Below are 26,736 nucleotides of genomic sequence, written 5' to 3' on the forward strand. Positions count from 1 at the left end.
TCACCCTCTTCTTTTTTTTTTTTTTAAATACCTGGCGTGCGACAACCGGCCTTCACCGGTCTCGTCGCGCAGAGGTTTCACGTCGAGCCTCGAGGCAAAAACAATCGGTAACGGTTAATTAAAATATAAAAGGCCTTGAGAACTTTCTAAAGGAGGCTATTTAAGGCGACCCCTGCCCCGCCTGGGCCGTTTGTGTTTGCTATGAGGAGATGTTTTTTTTCTTTTTTTCTTCAGATATGACTTCCAGAATATAATCTAAATAGTTTTGATAAAGAAAAAAAGGAAGATGTTGTAGAATATGTTAAGCTTGTTTAGGGCTATTTTCAGCTATGCCACCAGTAATGTAGTGGAATATATAATAATAATAATAATAATAATAATAATAACAGTATGCACCATATAAAGACAAATCAATAAAAACTCAATTAAAATGGGAAAATGTCCACATTGTCTAATATATAAAAAATCAAGTTGTTATTAATATTATTGTTGTTATTATTATTATGGTCGATGAGGACAGAGAGAGAGACGCATGCAGGAACAGATGGGAGGGGAAATAGTTGTTTAATTAAAGTGCAGAGTCAATCCCGGCGTCCCGGCGTCAGCACGGTCACAGTCTGCACTTTAATAATATCAGAGTCGCTTTGGTTACAGTTACAGCTGAGTGGGAGAAAAAAAAACATCCAAAACAAGACTGATTAGGGCTTATCTCTGCTCTGAGCTACTGGTCTCTCTCTCTCTCTCTCTCTCTCTCTCTCTCTCTCTCTCTCCCTCTCTCTCTCTCCCTCCCTCCCTCTCCCTCTCTCTGTGCGTTGGCTGGTTTGTTTTTGAATGGGCAGAAAATCTGACAGACTGTAGAATAAGTCAGCGCAGTGGAGTGGAGTCAGACCTCCATCTCCATCATCTCCTCCTTCAGTTTCCTCTCTCTTCTCTTCTCTTTTATTTTCCTCCTCTTCTCTTCAGGCTGTGACCACAATCTTTGGCTTCTGCTTTCACGCTTTGTATCTCTGTTACTTCCCGGGTGGCCTAAGGGCAAGGCAGCTATAGGCTGTGTGTTTGTTTCTGTATATTTATACTCATTAGATATAGAAAAGCTGGCTATTATTTTGACTCAACACCTGTTACTATTTCACTTTATTATGAGGCTTTAAAATAGAATTTAGCTGTTTGTGTTATTTCAGTTACTCTTCAATTATCCCTGTAACCTATAAGCATTCAGACAAATGTAAACACACTGCAAAAAGAAAAAGAAAAACCCTCCTCTACTATCTGTCTCTACAACACCACAACGGCTCTGTTCAGCTGGGCAGGACCACCCCGAGGGCGCGTGCTCAGGTGAGTTACTACAGCACGAGGAGGAAAAAGCAGAAAGAGAGAGAGGGAGAGGGAGAGAGGGAGAGAGAGAGAGAGAGAGAGAGAGAGAGAGAGAGAGAGAGAGAGAGAGAGAGAGAGAAAGAGGGAGAGAGAGAGAGAGATGGGTCATGAGGCTGACCGACTGACCGAAAAGGATCCCAGCTCTGATTAGCCAGTCCAAACATCACAATAATAAAATAACAATAATAATGATTATTATTATAAAGCAACACTCGCTATCATCCGTTATTCGATCAAAACGTGCACACTCTTTGGTCACACACACACATACACACACATACTATGCTGATTAGAGATAAAGGGAGCTTTCGTCGGTTCTTCACAAAGGCAAAACTCACAGTAGCATAACCCCCCCCCCTCCCCCTCCCCCAATAAAAAGAGAAAATCAAAAGCTGTTTTACATGCATGAAGAATAAAAAATCACTAAAAATGAAAATATATAAGGTTTTAATTTAGTCCACTGCAAATAAAAAGCAAAGCATTAAAGCCGTGATAATTGCCATTACTGACATATTAAATGAAGCTATACAAATGTATAAACTTCCTAAAATATCGTTTCTAATCGATATCTTTCTCATTACATCGAATGATTCTGTGCTGAAATTGGCATAAATGTGTTGTGAAATCGGAGCAGCTTAAAAAAAACAGCCTGAAAACAATAATAGTAAAAAAAATCACTTAATGACATCTGCAGAAAACGTCAAAAAGCCAGATTCAGGTTGAAATTCGTCCTGGAAGCTCTCTACATTAATCACAGTCATGTTTTAGAATGAATGGAAAATCCTTCTTTTTTTATTATTATTTCATTCCGTGGATAATGATCCAAATTAACTTTGTAATATTGCAAAGCAAAACTTACATTTCCGTTGAAAATCATCCGTACATTTTTTGTTTTTTAAAAAAAAGGGAAACTTAGCCGATGTGAATAGAGGAAAAATAGAAATAATAATAATAACAACACGACGAGACCGAGCAAGAAGAGATGAGAAAATACAAACGGGTCAAAAAAGGAAAATGTCCACAAAAAAGCGTAGAACATGTTGAAAGAAGCACTTGGTTCCTTATTAAGGCGAAGATACAATATTTATTCCCTGTCTCCTGGGATGCTCCGCTCCGTCTATTGTCCTCCCATTCCTCAGTGCTGATGCTTAATTTTCAAAACTTCTATATTACCAAGGGACCTACGACATCAGCCGAGAAATACCCTGCAAGTACAAAATCCGTGAGCCAGCCCCGTCCGTGCAGAGGGGAGACGCTCGCGTTCCGCCAGCTTTCTGCCGTTACCGAGAGTGCGCGAGGGGGGACTTTTCCATTTCTCTCGCTTTTTGAGGATTTTAACGCATTTTTTATTATTATTATTATTATTATTATTCGATCGAGCCAGAAAGAGGAGGAGAAAAAAAAACACGGGTTACTTTGGAGAAAAGCACAATGTCAACGACCTTCCCCGGACTTGTCCACGACGCAGAGGTAAGCTCATTTATTTACTTCTATTTATGAAATGAAGTGAATGTGTGAAGGAGGGAAATATTTGGTTTAAAGTGAGTTACGGAGGCATGTTGAAGTCTGCTCTTAGGAAAGCTGGAGCATAACAGAATTATTCTTTTTTTATTAAAATGAAATAATATGCATGGTAGGAGGAATAAGTGGGAGCTGCCGGTAAAAAACGGAGCTTTTTATTAGTGTGTAAGGCTCGTAACAGTGTGATTAGAACATTTTAGGGCGGAACAGTCTCCGCTGTGTCTCACTCAGCTTACCTCCCCATCCAGCATGAGCCACAGAACTGGGACAGTAAATTTGCCAGCAGCTCGGTAATAATAATAATAATATATAACAGCACGCCTTTTTAAAAAACGCTGCAAGGAGAGTGACAGGCATGCCAAAGGGAGGAGGAAGGAAAAAAAAAATACCGATGGCTCCTGTTGCCGTGCGCTCGTTCCCCTCCCGGGCGCGTGGAAATGACATCTCCTTCAGGTGGTTTAAAGTGGGAGAAAAAAAAGAGAAGCTTGTGAGTGTGTGAGTTGTGTTTTTGAGCGTGTTTGGGGAAAGGCAGAGAGAGGAGACACCGGCTGATGCTAAATGACACGACTCATATATTTCCCCCACCGCTTTTTTTCTTTATTATCTTGTAGATACGTCACGACGGATCAAACAGCTACCGGCTCATGCAGCTCGGTTGTCTGGAGTCCGTGGCCAACTCCTCGGTCGCCTACTCCTCCTCCTCCCCGCTCACCTACCCGGCGCCGGCGGGGACGGAGTTTGCCTCGCCCTACTTCTCCGCCAACCACCAGTACACGCCCCTCCACCACCAGTCCTTCCACTACGAGTTCCAGCACTCCCACCCGGCCGTGGCCCCGGAGGCCTACGGGCTCAACTCCCTACACTCGGGCCAGTACTACCAGCAGCTCCATCATGGAGAACCGGCAGATTTCATCAACCTGCACAACGCGCGCTCGGCCCTCAAGTCCTCGTGCCTGGACGAGCAGCAGAGGCGCGAGCTCGGTTGCCTCGACGCTTACCGGCGCCATGACCTGTCGTTGATGACGTCACACGGCTCCCAGGCCTACGGCGTCGGTATGCACCACGCGGACCAGAGGCTGCTGCCCGCCGCCGGCCTGGGCCTCTCTACGCCCGGGGGAGACGACCTGCAGGTACCGGCGGCCTCCATCTTTTTTTATTCCCCTCTTTTAATTCACAGTGTGCCTCCACCTTCAAGCCAGCTACATTATTATCCTCCTCTGCACTTCCTTCAGCTTCTCCTCTCTGGTTCTTTTTTTTTACCATTTCACACTACCTCCAAATGATAGGATAAGATAGGATAACAGACCCTTACAGCTGCTGTCACAAGGCCCAGTGCCCCAGTACCCCTGCCCCACTGGCCTACTATTGAAACCCACCCCCAACCCCCCTTCTCTCTATTGTACCAGCCACACAGCAATTCCAAAAAAAAAAAAATATTGAACAGAAAGACAGCGCCAGATGTCTGTCTGCTTCATCTGTCTATTGTCTATGACACTGACATGGCTCTATGCTGTTTGGCCTGTGGGTTATCTCCAGCCAATGGCTCTGTTCCACTGTGGAGTACTAAATAATATGGGATATCATCTTGAGATAATTTTGTTGCCAGGAATAAGGAGGAGGAAACCAAACGTGACTGTACAGCAGGCTAAGTAAATGTCAAGTGTGCACGGCAGCGTGGCCCTGAAAGGCAGGCCTGTTTCTAAAGGTTAATTGACTGGCAGTCTATACAATCCTATTGTCAAATCCGCCCTTTATTTTTCCACAAGCACACGTGACCCATATTTTACATAATTCTTTTCTATGTAAAGAAATGGTGGAGATGAAAACGGATTCGCACGGTTCTTGAGCATGTGTGTGTGTGTGTGTGTGTATGTGTGAGTGTGTGTGAGTGTGTGTGTCTTTTGAGGCAAAGAAAAGCCGCTGGTTTCTCTATTCTCCGGTAAAGGGCGGATTAACGGATCGGGGTTCAGGGCACAATGGCCAGCTCGAGCACCATAAAGCACCGTAGTTTATCCAATTACCGACTTAACGTCAATCAACTTTGTTAGTTACGCAGCGACATCTGAGCTGGTTAAAACACGCCTTTAGTTAAACACACTTTTAACACACTGACAAATCATTTCAGACGCGTTTAACTATTTAACCAACTTTACCTCAAGTTCAGCTGGATAATAAGAAGTCTGGCTTTTATTGACATGTGTGAATGCTATTACCCGCAAACATTGAACGCATCTCAAAATTTTAAATACGTTTAAATTAATAATTACAGTTATTTTATATTAGTGACAATAAACACTATTTTTAGAGTAATCAGAATTTTTATTTTTTTATTTTTTATAGCAGTTAATACATTTTATTTTAATTACTTATATTATCTAAAAGGTGTGGCAGCAGCTAAAGATGAGTATTAATATAAAAAATAATGTGATGCGTTATTAAATATTGCTTATGTGAATTATAATTGTACATTTATTATTCTTTATGTTATCATGGACTACTTTATTATCTGATTTGCTTCAAATTTAATTATTTGAATTACGTCCAACTAATCCTAATGTATTTGTTGTTATATTAGAAGTTCCTTAAAATTAATAGTGTACCTAATTCATGTTGACTTTATTATATTTTTTATGAATTATTACAGCAAATAGCAGATGCATGAAGACATAAAAGCAGCGCAGGTTTGACCTTTTATTGAAGGGAAGAAAGAAACGTCTTGTGAACCTGAGCATGCACGAGGCGGATGTATGAACGTGAACAGATGCGCCTATGGTCTCGTGCAGCCCGGTCGCATCTTTGAGCGCGCTAAAGAGATTTTCATGGCGAACAAAAGCAGCTGCCACACCTTTCTCCCGTCACTAAGCTAATTCATGCAAGACCTCTGCGTTTTGTATATTGATTTTATAATCACTTTAGCTGCGGAATAGAAGAAAAGAAACAGAGCAGGAGCTGGTTAAGAAAGAGAGGCAACAAGCTCCTTTTCTCCCCCACACTTTATTTTAATCAGGGGGTTCCGCGCGGGCCAGGCCTCGAGGCTCGCACGGGGGATTAAGTGTTTTTTCTGAATAAAAAGCGCGTGTAGCCTTTTCTTGATGACATTGTTGATAGCACGCGAGTCTGATCTGGACCAAAAAATGGCAACGTTAACAGGTTTCCAGAAAGCTACAGGCCCATGTAGATAGTGTGAGCCGCTTGTTGTGTGTTTGCTGTTGATATGGAGAAATCCCCAACAGGTTGGTGCTGTGTCTAGTTCTGGACACTTTGACTCATTTCTCAGTCTGGATGATATTTTGTAAAGCTCTGTTTGAACACTGATCTACATCTTACACTCAGTTTAACTTAAAACCTGAGCCTCAGTACACACTTTCTAATTAAAGGGGCTTCCACCATAAAAAACGACCTCACTCAGAGGTTATAATGTGCTTTTGTTTCCTCTCTCAGTGTCTAACTTGATGATGCTGTGCAGAAACCTATAGGTTCTATATCTGAGGGTTAGGGTCCTTTAAAGGGGTTTCAAGGTAAATCTGATGAGATAATTAAGGGAATAAGGGGAAAAAAATTAAAATGCTGCATAAAAGTCTGTTAATTTTTCTGACATGTCTTCCTTATTTTCTTATGATGCTTTTTAATAATATCAAATCAAACATAAAAAGGGTAAATCATTGGTGCTGAATGCTGAATTAAAACTATGACAGCAGATAAGGGACACAAGCCTTCATTATCCTGACTCGACCTATACAGTCTTTATAATATGGTCTAAAGGGTAATTCAGGTGTGAGAAGTGTCATTATTATTATTATCAAACAGTCTTATTAATCCCACAGTTTCTTTAATTGTGATGTATTGTATGATATTAGGGTTTTACCAAAAAGCCTTGATAATGTTCTATTCTGTGTGAGAAAGTGTTAAACGCATGGAATCATTGATCATAAAGCATCTCTCACATCAACACAACAAAACCAAAGTAAGTTGATGTGTGCTGGAGCTGAAGCCTGCGAGGCAAAGCAGGGTAAACTGTGAAATGTGAGTCCCTGTTCGTCCTAATAATGAGTGCGTGTCTCCGCAGGGCTCCGTGGAAGCGCAGTGTGGGCTCGTGCTGAACGGCCAAGGGGGCGTCATCCGGAGAGGTAAGGCCCCCCGTTTTTCTTCTTCTTCTTCTTCTTCTTCTTCTTCTTCTTTCTTTTCTTCTACCGGAGGCCGTGAACACTCACAGCTCGACACGACAAGACAGCGAGCAGACAGACAAACAGGCGGAACACTCCCCTCTTGTCTGCTGTCAACATGTTACAGCAGGAACGGCCCCATTTTCTCGCCTATTTAAACACTAACACAGTGTACAAGCAGAGCGGCGGTGCTTCCCATTTCCACCCTGAAACACACTGTCACTCAACACTAACCCGTCGCTCCTAACACTGACTGTGACTGCTAAAATGTTAACAGCGCCATAAATGAATCGGGCGTTAATTTAATAACTACTATATAACACTGCACTGTGCTTAAATATGTATTTGACCTATTATACTCTGTCACACTATATAGACATACACATCACATATAGCTTTTAGAAAGTCAAACCTGTAGGCAACATTTTAAGTGCTTTTATTTTCATAAAATAAACAAAATTCTGATTTAATATTTATATTTATTTTGAGATCTATATTATGTATGTTATATTTTCTGTAACGAAATTAAAATGCTATGGAGATGATTTAATCTATGACTAAATCCATTTAAGGCACAATTTAACATGCTGCAAAATGATTTATAATATAACAGGACTATATTATAATTAAAATGGTTGTGGGTTAATTAAACAAACTAATACCATACCAATTAAATAATAGGTCTATTTTTGCTCCATGATTAAAAAAATAAAAAAATAAAATTATAGAGAACACTGTGGTATGCCAACAAATTTGCGTAAAATCGATCAATCAAATATATATATATTTATATTTAGGCGTTATACTCCTTTATTTAATTTTGCTGTTGTCGGTATTTACAATTTGTTCGCCTCTGGGCACATTTCACTTCCCTGTTCTTCTTTTCTTCCATGTGTTCATGTGCGTACTGTAATGTTAACCGTGTCACACGAATCATTACGTGTTTGGAGTGTGATCACTCTTGTCTGAGATGGCACAATGAACCCCAGCGTTTAAAAGCGGCTCGGTCCAACACTTGTGGGGAAGGTGTGGATGTGGACTCGGCCTGCACCTGCACAAAGCAAGCCAGACACTTTCCTCGTGAGTGGCTTTAAACACGCTGTGCATCTGCGTTTGCTCCATCAAAGCCTGCTCCTGTTTTTATATATATACACACACACACACACACACAGAGAGAGAGAGAGAGAGAGAGAGAGAGAGAGAGAGTCATGTGTAGTGTTCTGTACAGAGAGGAAGGCTGTGTCTCGGGTTTAATTTTTCATCAGCTCTGCCTAGGTGTTGGGGCTTTTCTCTCGGATTGACGCGGGAATCCCTTCGCTATCACTTTCGGTTAATGGTGCGCCGTATTTGGCCCTGAGCTCAGCCGCTGCAACCATCACAACCAATAATCTTTGCTTTACCTCCCGCTCCCGTATCGATAGCTTCTCTCGCCTCGGGCGGACGCTTTGATATGCTAATGCCGAGCGGGGCCCCGGATTCAGCCGAGATCATATTAATGTTGTTCTTTCTGACTGCGGCTTTGGCGGCATGAATATTCACATAACCTTTTTCAAAAGAAAATCACTCAAGAAACGCGGATCCTACTTAGGAGGAGTCGTCTGTGTTTTTAATCACCCTGCTATCCCTTTTCCAGTTCAGCTCTATAACAGCAGCCTCACAGATCAAGCTGATCTGTCAGACGCGCGCCCCCGCCACTCGCCCACGTGCACGCGCGCCTCTCTTTTTCTGTCAAGACATTGGCGGGGCTTTTATGGAGCTATAAACATTGTTGTTAAAACATCAGGAGAATGACATTTGGCCCGTGTCTCTTTTTCTTTAATTTTCGTGGCAAACTCGTAAAAGGCGCTTGATTCCGCGTGTGATCCCGCCCGCCGCTCGCGCCGCAGCCCGAGGCTACTCTCCGTTGCTTAAATACCGTTATCGCCTCTGGGCCCGCGCGCTCCACTGACTGCACTACCGGCAATAGCTCTTTTCGATTGCCCTTGGCAACATAAAATACAAACTACTTTGAATCAAAACATTTTTAGGGGAATTAATATGATGTGAACCCGCGGCTTTCAGAGACGCGCGCCCCTGTCAGAGCGCGTGAGCCTGACAGACAGGTCTGCACGGTTTGTGTCACACACATAGACACACACTAGCCGGACTTCACACGTGCACACGCGCCACACACACACATGCACACACATACACACACACACACACACACACACACACACACACACACAAACACACACACACACACACACACACACACACACAAATAGTAACTATCAATCGATTCCCTACAATCGTCCATTCTTGACAGTCTGAGTGAAAGTCTCATGCAGTTTTCTACAAAGTGCTGCCCGCTGGAATACAACAGGCTTCTGTTACTACACCTATGTGATGTCACACTTGTGCTTGTGGGCAAGAGCCGCTGTCCAGGTGCTGACATTTATTTTTTTTAAAGAAAAAGAAAGACGCAAGCTGCTGTCCATGGTGCTGAACCCGGATGACACGTTTTTGAAGCTACATGTCTGACTGCCTTCCTGCAGCCAGAAAAGAAACCATACGAAACTAGTGCATTCCTGCTGATTGTTGAATAATAGATTCTCAGAGCACGAATATAGGTTACAGTTGGACATATATGAGGCTTAGTTGGTGGCCAAATTGTCCACATTGCCCCGGAAAAAAGACTGGCGTGCGCATCTCCGCCTGCAGCATTGTTCTGTTGGGCCTAAATGACATCCTTTTCTTCATTCCATCATATCCAGCACGGCCCTAATAACAAAGCGACACACCCTGCTGTTAGATTTGATAATGAGGCAGATGAATAATAGAATATAGCCTACAGTACATCAGACAGAAACCTTGCGTTTCAGCTGCTTGGGACGTTAGTTCAAGTGAAAGTTTAATAATAATACAGAGCAGTCGATATATTCCAGGAGGATCCAGCAACTCTCATTCAGATGCAATTAAAAATGTGAAAGAGCCTTCACTATCACAACCGCGATCATTTATTCAGAGTTTTCAGGAGTACACAATGAAATCAACTCGGCGGTTGGTGGAAGGTGATTAAAGGAAGGTTTTGTTTGAGCCTCCTGGGATTAAAGCAGACAACTCTTACATACAGACAAATATTGAGTTGAAACAAAAAAAATATAAATATATGTACATAGTATTTAAAAAACTAAATATAATATTTAACTAGTGAAAAGGAGTCTGATGAAGTGCGGGAGGGAAACACATTGATCATGATGATTAAAGATGCTTGATTGAATGTATTTTTTATGGGCTGATTGCAGTTGGTATCACAATCGTTTTTGGCTCAGTTTTCTGGACTTAATTAGTATTGAAACATATATTGTGTATAAAGCTATATAGTGTGAAGGAGTGATATAATTATATATATATAGGCAAAGAAGTAGCAAGATCAAAATAGGCTTTAATTAATGTTTGGTTTGGTGTAGACAGGAATCAGCAATCTAATGATTCATTTTGATCAATACATCCATCTATTATATCATGTTGTAAGATGAGTTTAAATTAAATTTCCATTCATTGTTAATAGTTTGATGCTACTGAAGACTGGTTGCACAGACACATTATAGCACCCAGGAAATAAAGAAGAGGTTGTTCTGTTGGCCTTGTTCTCAGCTACATGGCTTTTTTTTTTTTACTTCTTGTTTTAAGTCCTGATATGTGGGTTCTTTGCAAAGTTCATTCAAAGTTTGTGCACAGCTCAGCGCACCCTCTAAATTTGCATGTTTTCCAATAAAAATACATGTATTTTTTAAAAAGTGCTAAGCTAATATGGATGGTCACTGATGGATGCTTGGTTAGAGCTGAATGAATTGATATTTTTATGCATCCGTTTGTTTGTTTTTTAGACCAAAACAAGAACATTTTGACAGATTTTTTTTTTTCTGAATCAAGCCTCTTCAAGGTCTAAATGCGTTTTTATTGGATATGTTCGACACAGACCACAAAATAATCACATTAAAAGTTAAAAAAAATTGTGGCTCTTGTGGTTCAAAAATCAGAAAATGAATAAATTACTACAGGCATTCATTCCAAAACGAGCTATTCAAAATTAATTACTCCTTGTTTGGCTGCTGGATGGAGCTAAATTGATTATTATCATTATTTATGTATTTTATTATTATTTTGACATATCATCTTATTACCAACTATCCTAATTATTACAAGCACTCATTATAATTTACAGCTCTTGTGGAATCCTCCTTATTAAATTGATGCCTTATTGGTCACTATCTGATTAATTGTGAAAATATTACTATATATACTATATATAACTACCAGTCATCTCATTATAACTGCAGTATATGTCTAAACAGGAGACTATACAGACACAGGTCAGAGTCATTTGTAGGCACTTCATTAGTACACTAGCAGAAGATTGGTGTAATGCTCCTTTAAATTATGATGTGTTGGCTGTGTTGAGCCAGCAGGCAGAAATCAGCTTTGACATGTAGATTTCAAGATGTAGAGTAACTAGATCTATATTGTTAGTATTTGCTTTTATTCTAACATATTTTAGGTGTTGTTGGCATGGTGCAGTAAAATATGAATAAAAGCAATCATAAACATGTTCAGCTTTACTGTGAAACATCCAAGTGTGTCTTTACAGAGGCGCTCTCTGTTACTCTACTCAACATAATACTCCACATAGTATGCAAACAAAAACACATATATACAAATGGAGTGTCATGAACAATAAATCATCTCATCATTCATTTTGAGATGTTATTACCTAGCAACCTAAAAGCTGTACAAACTGGTGGTTTTCTCAGTTCCACTATTCCATTACTACTATGTATCAACTTAACAGACATGCTACGTATCATTAGAGGAATAATGAACTATTATAGTATCATCCACATGATAGCTGATCAACCAGGGACTCGTTACTTACAGTTGTTTGACTTCAGTATAGATTATGCAGAAAAAGCCGTTTGCAATAATGTGATGACCACATATTTGTTTATTAATAAGCTGTAAAAAGACAGTTGGTAGCTACTTAAGTTATCTTATATATGGTCGACATGAAACTGTGCTCACTAACACACATTGTTGTGTTTGTTATCAGGACATACAACCTTAACCAATGCTTCAGCTGATGCTAAAATAAACAGAGCTGCAATTTAAGATTATATTTATTATCGATTAATCATGTGATCTATATAAGATAGCTGAAAATAGTCAATATTGACTGTTATAAATTTCCAGAGTTTATAAATGTCTTGTTTTAACTGAGCAACAGTCCAAACCTCAAATATGTACAATTTACTACCATATAGGACTAAAGTAACCAGGAATGGCTCACATATGGGAGGCTGAAGGAAGTCAATTTGGGTGTTGAATAAAACGATTAAATCCATTAGAAAAACAGTTGCAGATTTATTTTCTATCAATGAATCAACAAATCATTACAGCTCACGTTTGTGTGAACTCTTCCTTTACATGTTTGTAGTGCTACTTCTGCCAGAGCTTGTTCTAACAGGTGTGTGTATGTGTGTGTGTGTTGCAGGAGGAACGTGCGTGGTGAATCCCACAGATCTGTTCTGCTCGGTACCGGGTCGTCTGTCGCTGCTCAGCTCCACCTCCAAGTACAAAGTGACCATCGCCGAGGTGAAAAGAAGACTGTCCCCTCCAGAGTGCCTCAACGCCTCCCTACTGGGCGGCATACTGCGCAGGTCAGTACTAGAAAAAGGCACATTTCTCTACTGATGTAAAGTATAATCTATCAGTTTGAAATAAGAAGTCGAGACTAAAAAGATCCCATAACAACAAAAATACCTTCGCTTACTCAACACTTTAGTTACTTTTTCCCACCCTTGAACAAATATCCTCTAAGAAAATAATGTTTAAGTAAAGAGAGAAGAATGTGATGGGGTGGGGGGGGGGGATTTTTTAAAAGTGAGTGCAAATCTGGCTAGTGTAGCATTGAAGAGCGCCGCCTGAGTCTTTGTAACCCTCAGATGAAACAGACGATATATATATATATATATATATATTTATATATATTTATATACAGTAGCGCCCCACAAAGACTATTGTAGGCGAACGAGGGCTGGGGCTGCACGCGCCGCCATGCCCAGGGAGCCAGAGGGAGGCGAGACCAGGCCAAAGCATGCCAGGATCAGAGGAACCAGAGGAAAGCAAGAGTTGCCAGCGCTGTATTATTGATGAGGCAGAGAGAAAAGGGGAAAGAGGGGGGGGGGGGTGGGAGGAGAGAGAGAGAGAGCAGGGAATATGGCTGCAAGATGAGGCATCAACAAAGTGGAAAAATGTGCAAACAGAGGTGATGATCAGTGTGTGGAGTGAGATGCTTCATGTAAAAATGAGGAGCAAATAGGTCATCTGCCAAAATATCAGAACCACAATCCTTTATTTTTTTAAACATAGAAAAGCAAATATAGAAACTGTGGAAGTGTTGTGCGTGAAGCTCTGTTTAGATGCTGATCAATTAAAGGAATAGTACAAAAAAACTTCAGTAATTTAAACCCAAACATCCCAAAAGGATCATTAAAAAAAGTTTGATCAGAAATGAAATGATACATCATATATGAAACTATTCTGACATGAAACACAGATGCTATTTTACTCTTCTCTCATAACTTACAAGCAGAGAGATAGAGATAGATTAAACAAACATTAAGAGAGAGGAAACTCAAGGGGATGTGTAACCTGGAAGTATATATTAAATATGCAAATGTGCTTTAATTAAAGAATTGAGACCATGACAGTTTTAATTTTATCTCTTTGTCAAATTAGACATCTATACCTTTCATCCTTACTTGCAAAACTCCAACATTAAAACTAGAATCAGGAGCCCATATGAGGTTTTTTAGTGCAATTTGCTAGGAAAGTGATTGGATTCTGATTGATAGATGATTCAAATATTAGGTTTATTTGTGCTAATGTGGTGAGGTGGACTATAGTGTGTGATGTGAAGTTGTTTTATTTTCACAGAGCAAAGTCTAAGAACGGAGGCCGGTGTCTTCGTGAGAAATTAGACCGTCTAGGCCTCAACCTGCCGGCAGGACGGAGGAAAGCCGCCAACGTCACACTGCTCACCTCCCTGGTGGAAGGTAAGCCACTACTCACTCACTACTCTCCTCCAGTCTTCCAGGAAATATTCATCTCACGCCCCTCATATATATTTATATTCAGCCCTTTTAGCGCTTGTCTCATCATCACTCTTTTTTTTTGTTTTTTCTCTCTCTGGTGTTTGTGTGCAGGTGAGGCGCTCCACCTGGCGAGGGACTTCGGCTACACCTGTGAGACAGAGTTTCCCAGCAAGGCGGTGGGGGAACATTTGGCGAGGCAGCACAGCGAGCCGAAAGAAACCAGCGCACGCAAGAAAATGGTTCTGGCTACAAAGTAAGAATACACACATTACTTACTAGATACTTACTGCTACTACTACGCACATACACATTACTTCACCAATAGACAGATTCATTTCATGCTTCACCCTGAATGGATGTTTTTTATTTCTTGGCCATGACTACCAACAGGTCAAAAGTACAACATTTAAGATGGTTTGTCTGCAACTAAAATCACAATCAATGGCAGAAGAGCAGCTGGTCCTCTGCTTATGCTTTCAAATCACATATATACTATTGAAAGTCATTTTATAGTAAATGTATACTATCTACTGCATCTAAGCTCCCATACTGAGAGAATTCTTAGATCAAAAGTTATTGGATCATTGTGTTCTTTAACAAGAAAGCTTAGTGTATTTATTTATAATGACAGGAATGATGCATATTAAATACATTTCTGAAAAGATGCCAGTTAGCCAAAGTGCTCATTTCTAACTGAGCTGTAAGGAAACACAACTATTGGCAAGTAAAATGTCACAGAAATGTTTATAATAGACTCAGTATTTATTACAAAAATGACTTAAAAAGGTTGTTATGATTATTATCTTCCTACTTCTACTCACACACACCTTTCAGGGTATCTGCTGTGTTTGGATTTTAAGATTGTGCTCTCACATTGTAGTTAATCAGGCTTGTGTTTATTTAACCCTTTACATACTTGTTCATATTCTGACTCATAATTAGTCTCTACGCCTACTCACATTCATAACTTCCCCATCAGTCATTAATACATGTTGTAAATCCTTCCATTTAATTCATATTATGGAAGAAATGCATTCATAATCACTATTTTATGGTCCAGTAGAACATTTTATAGAATATGATGAATACAACATGTTTGAATGCTGATTTTTGAGGGTTTTTTATAAGCACAGGTCAAATTTGTACATTTGCATATATATAAATGTGTATCATCTTTACAACATTTTAAAGAATGATGCATTTTATTTAAATGTTAGTATATTGTTGGTCACATTAGGAAAAGTCTAGCTAAAAAGAAATGTGTATAGTGTGTTTTTACAGCTCTCAAATGTAAAAATGGGTTAAATTTGATCCCGAACAGTATGAAAGGGTTAACAGTGTGAGCAACATATACATTAAACTCTCACTGAATATTTAAAGTGGTGACGTGACACAGTTGGAAATCTCTTCCACGTTGATGTATGTTTTATTTTTGAATAAATTCAGCCTGACGATGATTCCACCTATGAGACTTCCTGGTCCAACAATACAAACCTTCATATCTAAATATGGCAGTAAAATGAAATCTGACACTCCAGCTGCAGATTTTTTCAGTATCATGTTGTGAAAATGTTGTGCTTGTGTTTTTTTACACCTGACATTGAGCTGCATGTGGCCATCCATCAACAGTTTCCTGAGGAGGAAATAACTTTAAAATTACATGTGGATTGATTCAAAATCATGAGGATAGATGCAAAAGTGAAAGAAAGAAAATAGACTGAAATTGCGACGGTGGTTGTTTTGGAGACAGATGGTAAACCCCCCCCTCACCCCTCCTCCCCCTCCCCCTCTTTCCTTCTATCTATCAGGCAAATCTGTAAGGAGTTCCAGGACTTGTTGAGCCAAGATCGTTCTCCTCTGGGCTCCTCCAGACCGACCCCCATCCTGGACCTGGACATCCAGAGACACCTCACACACTTCAGGTAACACCCACACCCACACACACACTTACTATAGATATAAGAAAGTAACACACAGTGATTCCAGTGTGGAGTCAACCCTTCACTAATCAAACTACTACACAAACTGCTCTCCATTTTGGCTCTGACCTCTTTATTTTCCAAAGATGTGCAGCTGTGCAGTTTGTTTTTTGGCACAAACGAAGGGAGGAGGAGGAGGAGGAGGAGGAGGAGGAGGGAACAGCGGCTTATTAGCAGAAATGTCACATCTATGGCGTCATCCTTTTGCAGAATATACAAAGTTTTTTTGTATCAAACCTCTGAAGGGAGATGCACTGTAGCACTGCTGCGTATATGTTGGTTGTATATGAGCACAGTTATGACAGACTGAACAAGCACAACCCTTCTGACATGTAGACAGGCGTTTAGCTCTGGATGAACCTGCCTGAGGATCTGAAAGGGCAGAAAAATCACTATCATACTGTGACATTGATTCTTTGAGCCTGTTTTTTGGCCATTTATTTGATTTTTCTGGACTTTTACCAACAAATGTATTCTCTGTTCTTACCCTGCCATCACATGGTGCTTTATCTGATTCCAATGTGTGCTCTAATTTGATTGGAAGGCATTTTTCTATACATTTTTTATAGGAGATATTGAAACTGGAGAAAAATAATAAAATTAAAGGAGCATTCAACTCTTTTTGAACTTTGTATTTGACTTTCCTAAAACAAATACATTTGATTATCATGATTTTTGATCACTATAAATACACACACGTGATGAAGTTGGTATCTTTAAATATCTTTTTTTCCTCAATTAACACACCAAAACTAAGAAAATCAGTTTACTTGACAAAGAAAAGCAGCAAATTCTCATAAAAAGTAAAAACAGGGAATGTTTGGCTTATGTGCTTAAAAAATGACATAAAAGATTAACTGGCCATCAAAGTAGTTGCCTGTTATTTTCATCGATCAACTATTGATTAAGTAACTAATCATTTCAGGTCTAATTAGTGTGTAATATGTTTAAACCAGTTAATATTCATGCCTAGAATTGGCTAAAGCAGTTGTAATATTCAGTGTTTTCTCATTAATTATTGTAGAAACTGGCTGGAAACAGTATTTAGACCATTATAAGACAGAAACCTCTACTCTGATACACTAAAGAAACTGTTTTAGGAGGATTAGAAGCTTCATAACACAAGGAGAGGAAAGTGTGTTGATGAAACAAAAGGGAATCTAAATATCCCACTGATGTTTAAATGAAACCAAAGGTGTGTCACTGTTCTGATGATCTTTTGCGTCTCCTTCCTCACAGTCTGATCACTCACGGTTTCGGCACGCCGGCGGTCTGCGCAGCTCTCAGCACCTTTCAGACAGTCCTGAGCGAGATGCTCAACTACCTGGACAAAAACTCGAGCGGGAAAACGAGCGGACCCAACGACCAACAGATCAACAACAGCTCGGAAAAGTCGCAGCTCCGGAAAACAGCCGAGCCCCAGAGCAAAGACGGGAAAACAGAAAAGACTGAGTAGCCCCCACCCAACTGGTCCCCGTGCCTTGGAGCGCTGCGTTTAGGAGTGTGTGTGTGTGTGTGTGTGTGTGTGTACGTGTGTATGTGTGTGTGTGTGTGTGTGTGTGAGAAGATTTGTTATTTTCTAATGCATTACTTTGTCTTTTTTGGGACAATTCACATTCATGGTTATTTATTTATCTTCTGTTGAAATGTAACACTAAACCTGAGCTGTCCCAAATAAGACTTCCTGATATGTGAGCAAAAAAATGACACATCCTAAGTTAGTGTGTGTGTGTGTGTGTGTGTGTGTGTATGTGTGTGTGTGTGTTTGTGCATGTGCGTCTGTCATAGCAAGGAGGAGCCTCGCCATGGAGACGGCTGTGACTCACCTGAGACTTTTATTTGTTTATTTATTAATTCTGAAAAAAAAAAAACAGGAAGTGAACATGGACATGCTGACATCACAGTTTTCCAGGTCAGGGGTGGGTAACTGCCAACGCAATATAAACACACCATACACTAAGGGTTTGGGGGAGGATTTTTTTTTTTGTATTTGAATCTACTTCATTCAGGTGTGGATTTTCTGCAGGAATTCAAAAACTGACTTTTTTTTTTTTTTTTTTGCTTTAAAGGTTCATTTATTTATTTATTTATTTTTTATTGAAAGAAATCTGTTATCTCCTAGAAGAAAAGTCACAATTTTGCTCAAGTTATCAGCAGACTGATCATTTATAACATTTAAAACAACTAAACCCAAACCCTTCTACATGCACACACACTCCCACACACACACACACACACACACACAGTCTGTTACAACCCCCCCACCCCACCCACCCGTGTACCTGTGAGAGCACTTGAACCCCACCGAGCGGACTTATTTCTATTTTCACTATCAGTGCCATAGCAACCAGTGTGTTTACCATGTGGACAACAGAGGAGAAAAAGAGATGCCACTGCCCGGGGTACGCTACACTGTGGTGTGTGTGTGAGTGTGTGTGAGTGTGTGTGAGAGAGAGATAAAGAGAGTGAAGGGTCCAACTCAGCCATTTTGTAAAAGGTGACTTTTGCAGTTGCCGTCGTTCCTCCTCCATGTGCATGTCTATCTTTGTACACCCCCCCCCTCCCCCCTCCCTCCAGATCGCAAGTTTAGCCGACACGAGCTCTCTGAATCGCCCATGAACATTTGTAAAGATATATATAAATATTTAAATTACTTTTCTTGTAGGCTTTCAACTATATATATGTTAAATCCCTACCTTCTAAAATGCTGGTGTTCAATAAAGACAGTTGTGTTCTACTATTTACTCTGGCTTTAAGATGTGGTGCACGCACACACACACACACACACACACACACACACACACACACACACACACGCCATAAACATACATGCACAGAATAGGAAGCGGTAGAGCAGGAAAAAGACTAACAGAGAGGCAGAACAGATCAAAGCCGGCTTGTGTGAATTATCCATATGAGTTCAGAGTGTTAAAATTACAAAAAGTCAAAGTTCCTCTGTAATTCTATGAGTGAAAGGCTCTACCTACAAAAAAAAAAGAAAAAAAGTTCAAGAGCCTCCTTTGTGTGCACAAGAGTGTGTGTTTTCCTTCAGTTTGAGTGACTTCTGTCAGGTTTTTCTGCTTATTTATATTTAAAAAAAGATGATAAAACGAGAGAGAGAGGAGCAGCTGCCTGCTAGCGTCTCCATCCAGGCTCTCTGTACGTTCTGTTTACTCTTTAAATATTCCAGTCATTTAAAAGGAGGTCACGTTCACTGCGTATCACCACAAAATACATAATCAGACAGGATGCATTTACAGCGATGCCTGCGCTGGTTTGTCACCTTGAATCAATATGAGTGAAGCCTCAGGTGGAAAAGTAATAGTGATAAAGATGGTGATGTAAAAGGAAAGAAGACATAGGTGTAGAATGCCTGTATATGTTATTGGTTGGTGTTGTATTTGACAGATGGTGTTACCCAGTGATTATATGTATATGTTATGATCCTGGGACAATGCTCCACCAATAATAATGCATTGCAAAATAGCTAAAACATGCACAATGACAAGTCAATGACAGTTTTCCCCCAGGTGTTTTCTTTTAGCTTTTGCAATGCATTAAAGCACGAGAGCAAAGCTATACTGTCTGCAACCACTTTGAGTGTCTATACCTATACTATAGAGTGACATACCTATATATATACACCTATATATATATAGAATAGTATTCCTATCCAATTCAATTGAAAATTAAAGGAGCAAAGCAAAAAAATATGAAAACACATTCTGTGCAATGCAACAATGAGTTGAATGAGTTGAAGTTGATCAACAGAAAATGAATTAGCAGCAATTATGATAATCAACAAATAATGTTTTTCCATTTCTCAAGAAAAAATGCCAGAAATTCTGTTTCCTGCTTCTAAAATATTCAGATTTGCAGGTTTTCTCAGTTTTATGTCATTAGAAGTTCAATATTTTGGTCAACAAGCAATCAGCAGGCATCACCTCATATCAGGGAAATTGTGATTTTCCACTATTTTCTTACATTTGATAGGTTAAATAATCAATGAAAAATAATATTGACTGATTATCTGATGATACAGACCTGTTTTACTCATGATCATCAATGTACTCACATAGTAATGCACACTCATGTTTATTCACTTAGCCAGGTGGTGCTTCTTTGTGGGTGTTCAGGGTTTAATCACACGAAACAGAAGATCATTGCTGCAGGGTTTTCCTCATTAGAACACCTTGATCCAAAATCAGCCACAAACAAACTTTAGCAGGATTTTTTTACATAGTGCAGCCAGTTTAAATATGAACATAACTTTTCATTTTGATATTTAATCCTGACTTTGGTAGATATATTTGTTGCATGTCTTGAAGCAGGTGACAAAGAAACCAAACAGACATTAATAAATATGCTCCAGGAAGGTGATTTGAATGATAGAAGGGCTGCAACTAATCAATTATTTTTACTATTGATTATTTTCTTGATTAATTGATTTCACGCTCAGTCTTTAAAATGTATGAAAACAGTGTCAAATGTCTCCCAAAGCCCAAGATGCAACCTCAAGCGCTTCATTTCGACCCCACCAACACAAAGATATTCACTTTACTATCACTACAGACTAAAGGAAGCACAATATATTCACATTTGAGATGCTGGAACCTTTTTTTCTTTGAAAGATATTCTCAAAATGACTCATCAATGATCAAAATAGTTCTACTGATCGACTAATTGATTAACGACAGAAATTCCTCTATGACTTGAATGCAGCGTTTGGCTACTTAAGGATTTAAATGAGTTCAAAATAACATCTGGAATTCTATTTAAACATTTTTCAGGCAGTTTATCCTAATTTTAAGCTTTTGTTCATAAAATTACACATTTTAATCACTTGTTTTAGTGTCAGCTGCCGGGAGGAACTTCAATCATATGATATGATGCGAAGGAATCAGCCTGCTATATAAACTAATGAGACCCATGTATCTCAACCGCTGCATGTGAAGATGTAACCGAGTGATGTGCATGAAGCAAAGCAGCTTTCTAAATTGGCTCTTTGATGGTAGCTGCGTCTCACTGGAGGGTAAATGAGCACCAACAAATAAGTAGCAGCACACTGTACGTACTGTATACGCCCACACACAAACACACACAAACACACACACACACACATACAGACACAGAAAGAGAAGCTAATATGCAAATACACTCAGAAAGGAACTCAATCACACATTCTTTGTTGGTTATTACTTGTGTGATAAACATGTAATCCCTCTGAAACACATCCCTGCTGACCCCGTCCCCCCTCCCCCCCACCCCACACACACACACACATATCCAAATAATAAGCAGGCTGATCAAAATGAGCTGGAAAATGAAATCGATACATTGCCTCTGCCAGAGATTCTGTCAATTGACAAACGGACAAGAATGAATCACAAGTTTGACATCAGTCTCACATCTGCATAATGTGATGGGGTGGCCGATGCATTATTCACAGAGGTTATTGATCGTATTACAATGCAGAGCTCTGTAATCAGTGTATTAGGCTTCTGAATATGTTTTCTGTTTCATTATAAGTCCTCTCTGTATGCAGTGTTCTCCATGTGGTGATTTGATCCAATCATATCAATGCAGTGCTGATATTTACACATGGAAGAAAAGGTTTAACATGCAGAAATATGCATCTTCAACCCAGAAATGCATGCAATGAATACAGACATTTATATAGAAGTGAATTAAACAGTCTGAGGTCTCAGAGGGACTATAACTCCCGCTGACTGAGCCCCACAGTCACGAATACCAAACTCTGCTAACTTCTAAGCCTCGTCTCTCCGCTTTCTCTCTCTCTCTCTCCTCTGAAGCTACAACCCTCCTCCTCTTCCTCTCTCCTGTTTCTCTGCTAAAACCTCCTTCCTCCTCTGTCCTGATCCCATTCAGTCCTTCAGGAACATCGAAGGCCTTTTTGACTCAGCTGCCTGAGTCCTGACTGTCCCCGTCACTGTCTGTCCACACACACACACACACACACATACACACACACACACACACACACACACACACATACACCTAAAGAGCTACTGCAATACGCAAGCAGTAAGACTCTCACACTGCTAAGATGACAGCAATTCTTAGGATGTAACAATACAAATGAAGGATTAGTATGTTAGTGTTAATGTAAATGAAGGGAAAACAACCAAAAATGCCAATGTCTTGTTTTTGGTGCAAAAAACAAAGATCCATCCAGTATACATGTGCCCCATCATTGTCAAGATGATTTTATTTTACTGAAGAAACGTTAAAATCAAGCTGATGGTCCCTGATGAGTCTGACAACATAGATTTCCCCCTTCTCAGGATGTTTACATCTGTGATATAGGAGGAAGTCTTAAGCCTGTAATTGCTCATTTTCAATTTAGAATATATAATAAAAACTGTTAATTTGCTATCACCTTAGATTTGACAGATACCTGCTGCTCACATTCTCCTTGCGTTATCCTTAAGACCCATCAGTTAATTCTGCATTTAACGGCTTAAGACACACTTACAGTGGATATTCAGTGCTGAGAGCTCATCAAATCAAAGCTGAACTCAGGTATCCATGTTGTTGCCTCCTTGCATGTCATTAATCTCTTTTCTGTGGTGTTCTAGTGCGACCTAGTGGCCACCAGCTGAACTGCAGCCTGAGTCTGCACAATTTTAGCACCTGATGTGACTGTTAAAAACAGACTGAAAGAGGGAAGCCCAGGAAACTTACAGGATGAAAGTGTATTTTAAAGTGTTAGAATACTTTGTTCTATGATAAATATAATAAATAATGACTCATCATATCTTGTTACTGTTATCTAGAAGATGTTACCATTGCAAGACAGAACTGAGGTTAATGGTATGTATAGGCAATCTATTTAGATATAATTATACAACCAAATACCTAATGTTTGCAATGATATCTAATATGTCAAGTTAACAGTTGAATGAGTGTGTAGTGTTAGTTTTTATTGTAACTATGTATATTTGCTATGTAAACCTACAGGAAGAACAGCTGTCTTAAGAAACTTATGGGAATCCAAACAAATAAACAAGTGCAAGTTTCTTCCCTTTTTTCTTTAAGGTCTTTTATCATTCATGCCATACAAGCACTGAATGTAAAGTGAATGCATTATGAACTCAAGCTTTGAACAGGTTTGAACTCATTACAATAGTTGCTGCTGTTTTCCTGGCCCTTTGCATAATTGTAAGTTGTATATGTTTTATGTTGTATAGTGTTGGCGTTTGTCTTCATGATATGGTGTGTACTGTTTGCATTGTTAATGTATCGGAGGAAGACACATTTTTACTCAGGTGAACATTTCATTCAAGCCTTTCTTACAGGTGAATGAGGTTCATAGTGCCTCACCGATGTCTGATTAGCTGGTAACAAATACATTAAATTAAGTGGTGAAAAGAAAATAAATCATTCTAATAAGGCCAAAAGTTTACTTCCAGCTGCTCTCGGTTTCTCAGGCAGACCGATCCAGCAGCTCGGAGCATAAAAACTAAAAGTTGCCTCATGATGAGTTTCTGTCATGAACTTTGGTTTAACTAAAAGAATCCTGGTTAACACACTGCAAACCAGTCTGACAAGTATTCTTGTAGAAGTGCTTTGACAAAGCAAAGTAGACACTTACAGGATTATGTCATTGATCTGATTTCCAGCCTTATGTGCTATGATTTAACACACTTAACAGACTACTTCTGCAACAGTGGTCAGCATAGTTGAAAAGTGCATAAATAGCATGACTGTGAATAAAGGCCTTCCAGCGAGGCAAACAGGATATGTTCCAAATCCTGAGCAAAGGTTAACAAAACATGATGGTGCAGCCATGAGGACCAGAACAGGTGGAACCAAAACCTCATTTCCCAGTGAAAGTTAAAGCAAAGACCAAAAACTGTGGCTCATGACTGCAAACAAAAGGCACGGGGAGGAGGGGAAGGCGACGGAGGAGTATTAGTGTGACATTTGTGTAATGTATGCTGATACATCGTGTGTCAAAGCCCTGCAGGACAACAACCACAACCACAACCATGCCTCCAGACTTCCAGACTGTCAGGACATCTGTCATCGCTGACAGTCATATGCCCCGCCATGTGTGTGTGTGTGTGTGTCTGAATGTGTGTGTGTGTGTAGAGAGAGAGAGAGAGAGAAAGAGAGGGAAAGAGGGTTGAATGGGTGCATATTTGGCAGCGGGTCATTCCAGAGAACATGGGAACAGCCGTGCTTCTTAAACATTCATGTCTGGTATCCTCTGTGGCTTTTTTTTTTGCATCAAACATCAAAGGAGCTTAACTATGGCAACCATGTCAGAGAGAACACACACACACACACACACACACACACACACACACACACACACACACACACACACACACACACACACACAAACAAACACACACATACAAAACTATAGACACATATAAGAGAGCATGGATAACTTAATGAGAACTTCACTCAAGACATCTGAACTCAGTCCAGACCTCCAAAACATGTTTCAGCACCAGAACTGAAGCCAAATGAATATAGCAGCTTTTAATGATCCTAAAGGCTAAATGAAATGAAAAATGAAGAAAAGAGATTATTTTTTTTAAATGAAGGAGATTTTCTGGCATCATTTTCCAAGTATTAACTCAAGCAAACACACATAGGATACAAGAAAGGGCATGAATATACTGTAGACTGTGAAGTGTTGCTGTGTTCTGTATGTCAATAGGTTGCAATATGTTTTTGTGTACAATATGCACAAACCGTGAAAATTAAACTCCTGCTGAGATAAGAAAGAATAACTATCACATATACATCACAAATATGTATATAGCCTCCTAAAGACATTTATATTGTAGATAGCCTCTACTGTCATCTTTGATCTTACATTTTCATAACTTTCATAACTTTTCCTCTATTGTTATAAAAGTTCACTTCTGCAACATCTTCACTCATTAAAATAATGATAATGATGATTTTCCACCTTTTTAGTAACTTCATTAAGCCTGTTGAGTTGTAATACAACATGGGACAATTCTCTAGTGAACATACGTTGGCTGCATGTATGGTTTTATGACACTAGGGGGAGCAGTTTACACACATTTGGACAGATCAGATTAGGGAAGCAGTCTATAGTAATTATAAGAAATCCACAATTATGAAATACATGTACTTGTGTATAATATAGACTTGAAAAGTGATTTTTTTTTTTTGGTCTATGTTAGAGCTGTGGTCCTTGTATCTACTATGGTATCTACCCAATTCCATCTGACCAGTTAATGTGTGACACAGAAGAGAGAGTATAAGTACAGCAGGTATACTGAGTAGAATATGGAGCTAGTAGTATTTGAACTGTAGGTGACAGCTGTGATTTTTGTGGTTTTCTGTTACATTTGTTTTGTAGATTCACTGAAGTAAACTTAATAAAAGATATAAATCACAAGAACTCTTAAAGAAAGTCAAGACGAGGCCTTAATAGTGCAAAAATGGGTAACACTCAGTATAAATATTTTATTATATCATTTAGTGTATACTCTGTAGATGTGGTGAATGCCAGTAGTCTATTTTAAAGGGACAATAAAAACTTTTTCTATGTCTTCCCACTCTTGTGATGTCATCGCCAGGATATTCAGGTATCGCTGATTATCATTGCTTCTTGCAGTCTTTTAATGGCAAAGAGATCTCACCACTAAATGAAGACTCATTTTTAAATGGTATGCTAATTTTTGATAGTGTAAGATCCTGAATACTTGAGAACAAATTTTTAAATACTCACTTTTTGTTTCAATTAAACATTTTATAAATGGAGCTTGTTGGGGGTGAAGCAGTTTGTAAATTAATGGCATTTAAATGTCATCATTACATATCAAGCGTGAGATACAACATTTTGTGTGTATCAGCCACCCCAACGTGATTTAATGTGACAAGATCAAACATGTGATATTGTTTTATAATAACTGTGCAGCAATATATAATGATAATAATGACTAATAACATACCACAGCATGAGATATCATTGTATATTTTCACTGTACTTATTCATTGTTAATCATTAATGTTTATATTGTGTCATGTTTATCAGTGATGTAGTGTAATTTTATTTAATTAACACCAAACCATTTCTACATGAGACAATACCCATAGTTAAATACAGGATGGTACCTGTAGTATACTTTATTATAAGACATCAGCTAATTATAACTTCATTAATCCAACTACCAGAAGTCTCAGTTCTGATTTTTTCATAAAGATGCAATGCAAACAAATCATTTAATGATTTAGCTGCAGGTTCCTTCTCTGTCTCTTTCACTACATCATACAGGAAGCTTGTTTATTATTTGCCATCCATATCCATAGATACAATGCTTGATTCTATTGTTGTACTCTTATGAGCTCAATGAAAGCAAATCCTTAACAACCATGTGTTGATATGGCAATAAATATTGAATCTTGATCTACACAGGCGATAAATTTAAGGAAAACCTCAAGAAATGTGATTAGAAATACAATGAGTGAAGATGCCTCCATACACACAGGCTATGAAGAGTCACTGAATGGCCACAGATGAATGATTTGAATTATGTGTTCTGTTTTTCA

The 26,736-nt window shown here is 39.2% G+C and overlaps 1 protein-coding gene across 1 annotated transcript; it reads left to right on the plus strand.

Annotated features, from left to right (window-relative positions):
• The first annotated feature begins 2,805 nt into the window (after positions 1 to 2,805).
• Positions 2,806 to 17,629, plus strand: tfap2d (transcription factor AP-2 delta (activating enhancer binding protein 2 delta)). The gene is made up of 8 exons (XM_053337124.1): positions 2,806 to 2,844; positions 3,507 to 4,025; positions 6,962 to 7,022; positions 12,592 to 12,757; positions 14,037 to 14,155; positions 14,306 to 14,447; positions 16,003 to 16,116; positions 17,413 to 17,629. The coding sequence occupies exons 1-8, from the start codon at positions 2,806 to 2,808 to the stop codon at positions 17,627 to 17,629; spliced, it is 1,377 nt and encodes a 458-aa protein (XP_053193099.1).
• Positions 17,630 to 26,736: the final 9,107 nt, after the last annotated feature.

The sequence above is a fragment of the Scomber japonicus genome, chromosome 17, assembly GCF_027409825.1.
Source record: "Scomber japonicus isolate fScoJap1 chromosome 17, fScoJap1.pri, whole genome shotgun sequence".
Lineage (NCBI taxonomy): Eukaryota > Metazoa > Chordata > Actinopteri > Scombriformes > Scombridae > Scomber > Scomber japonicus.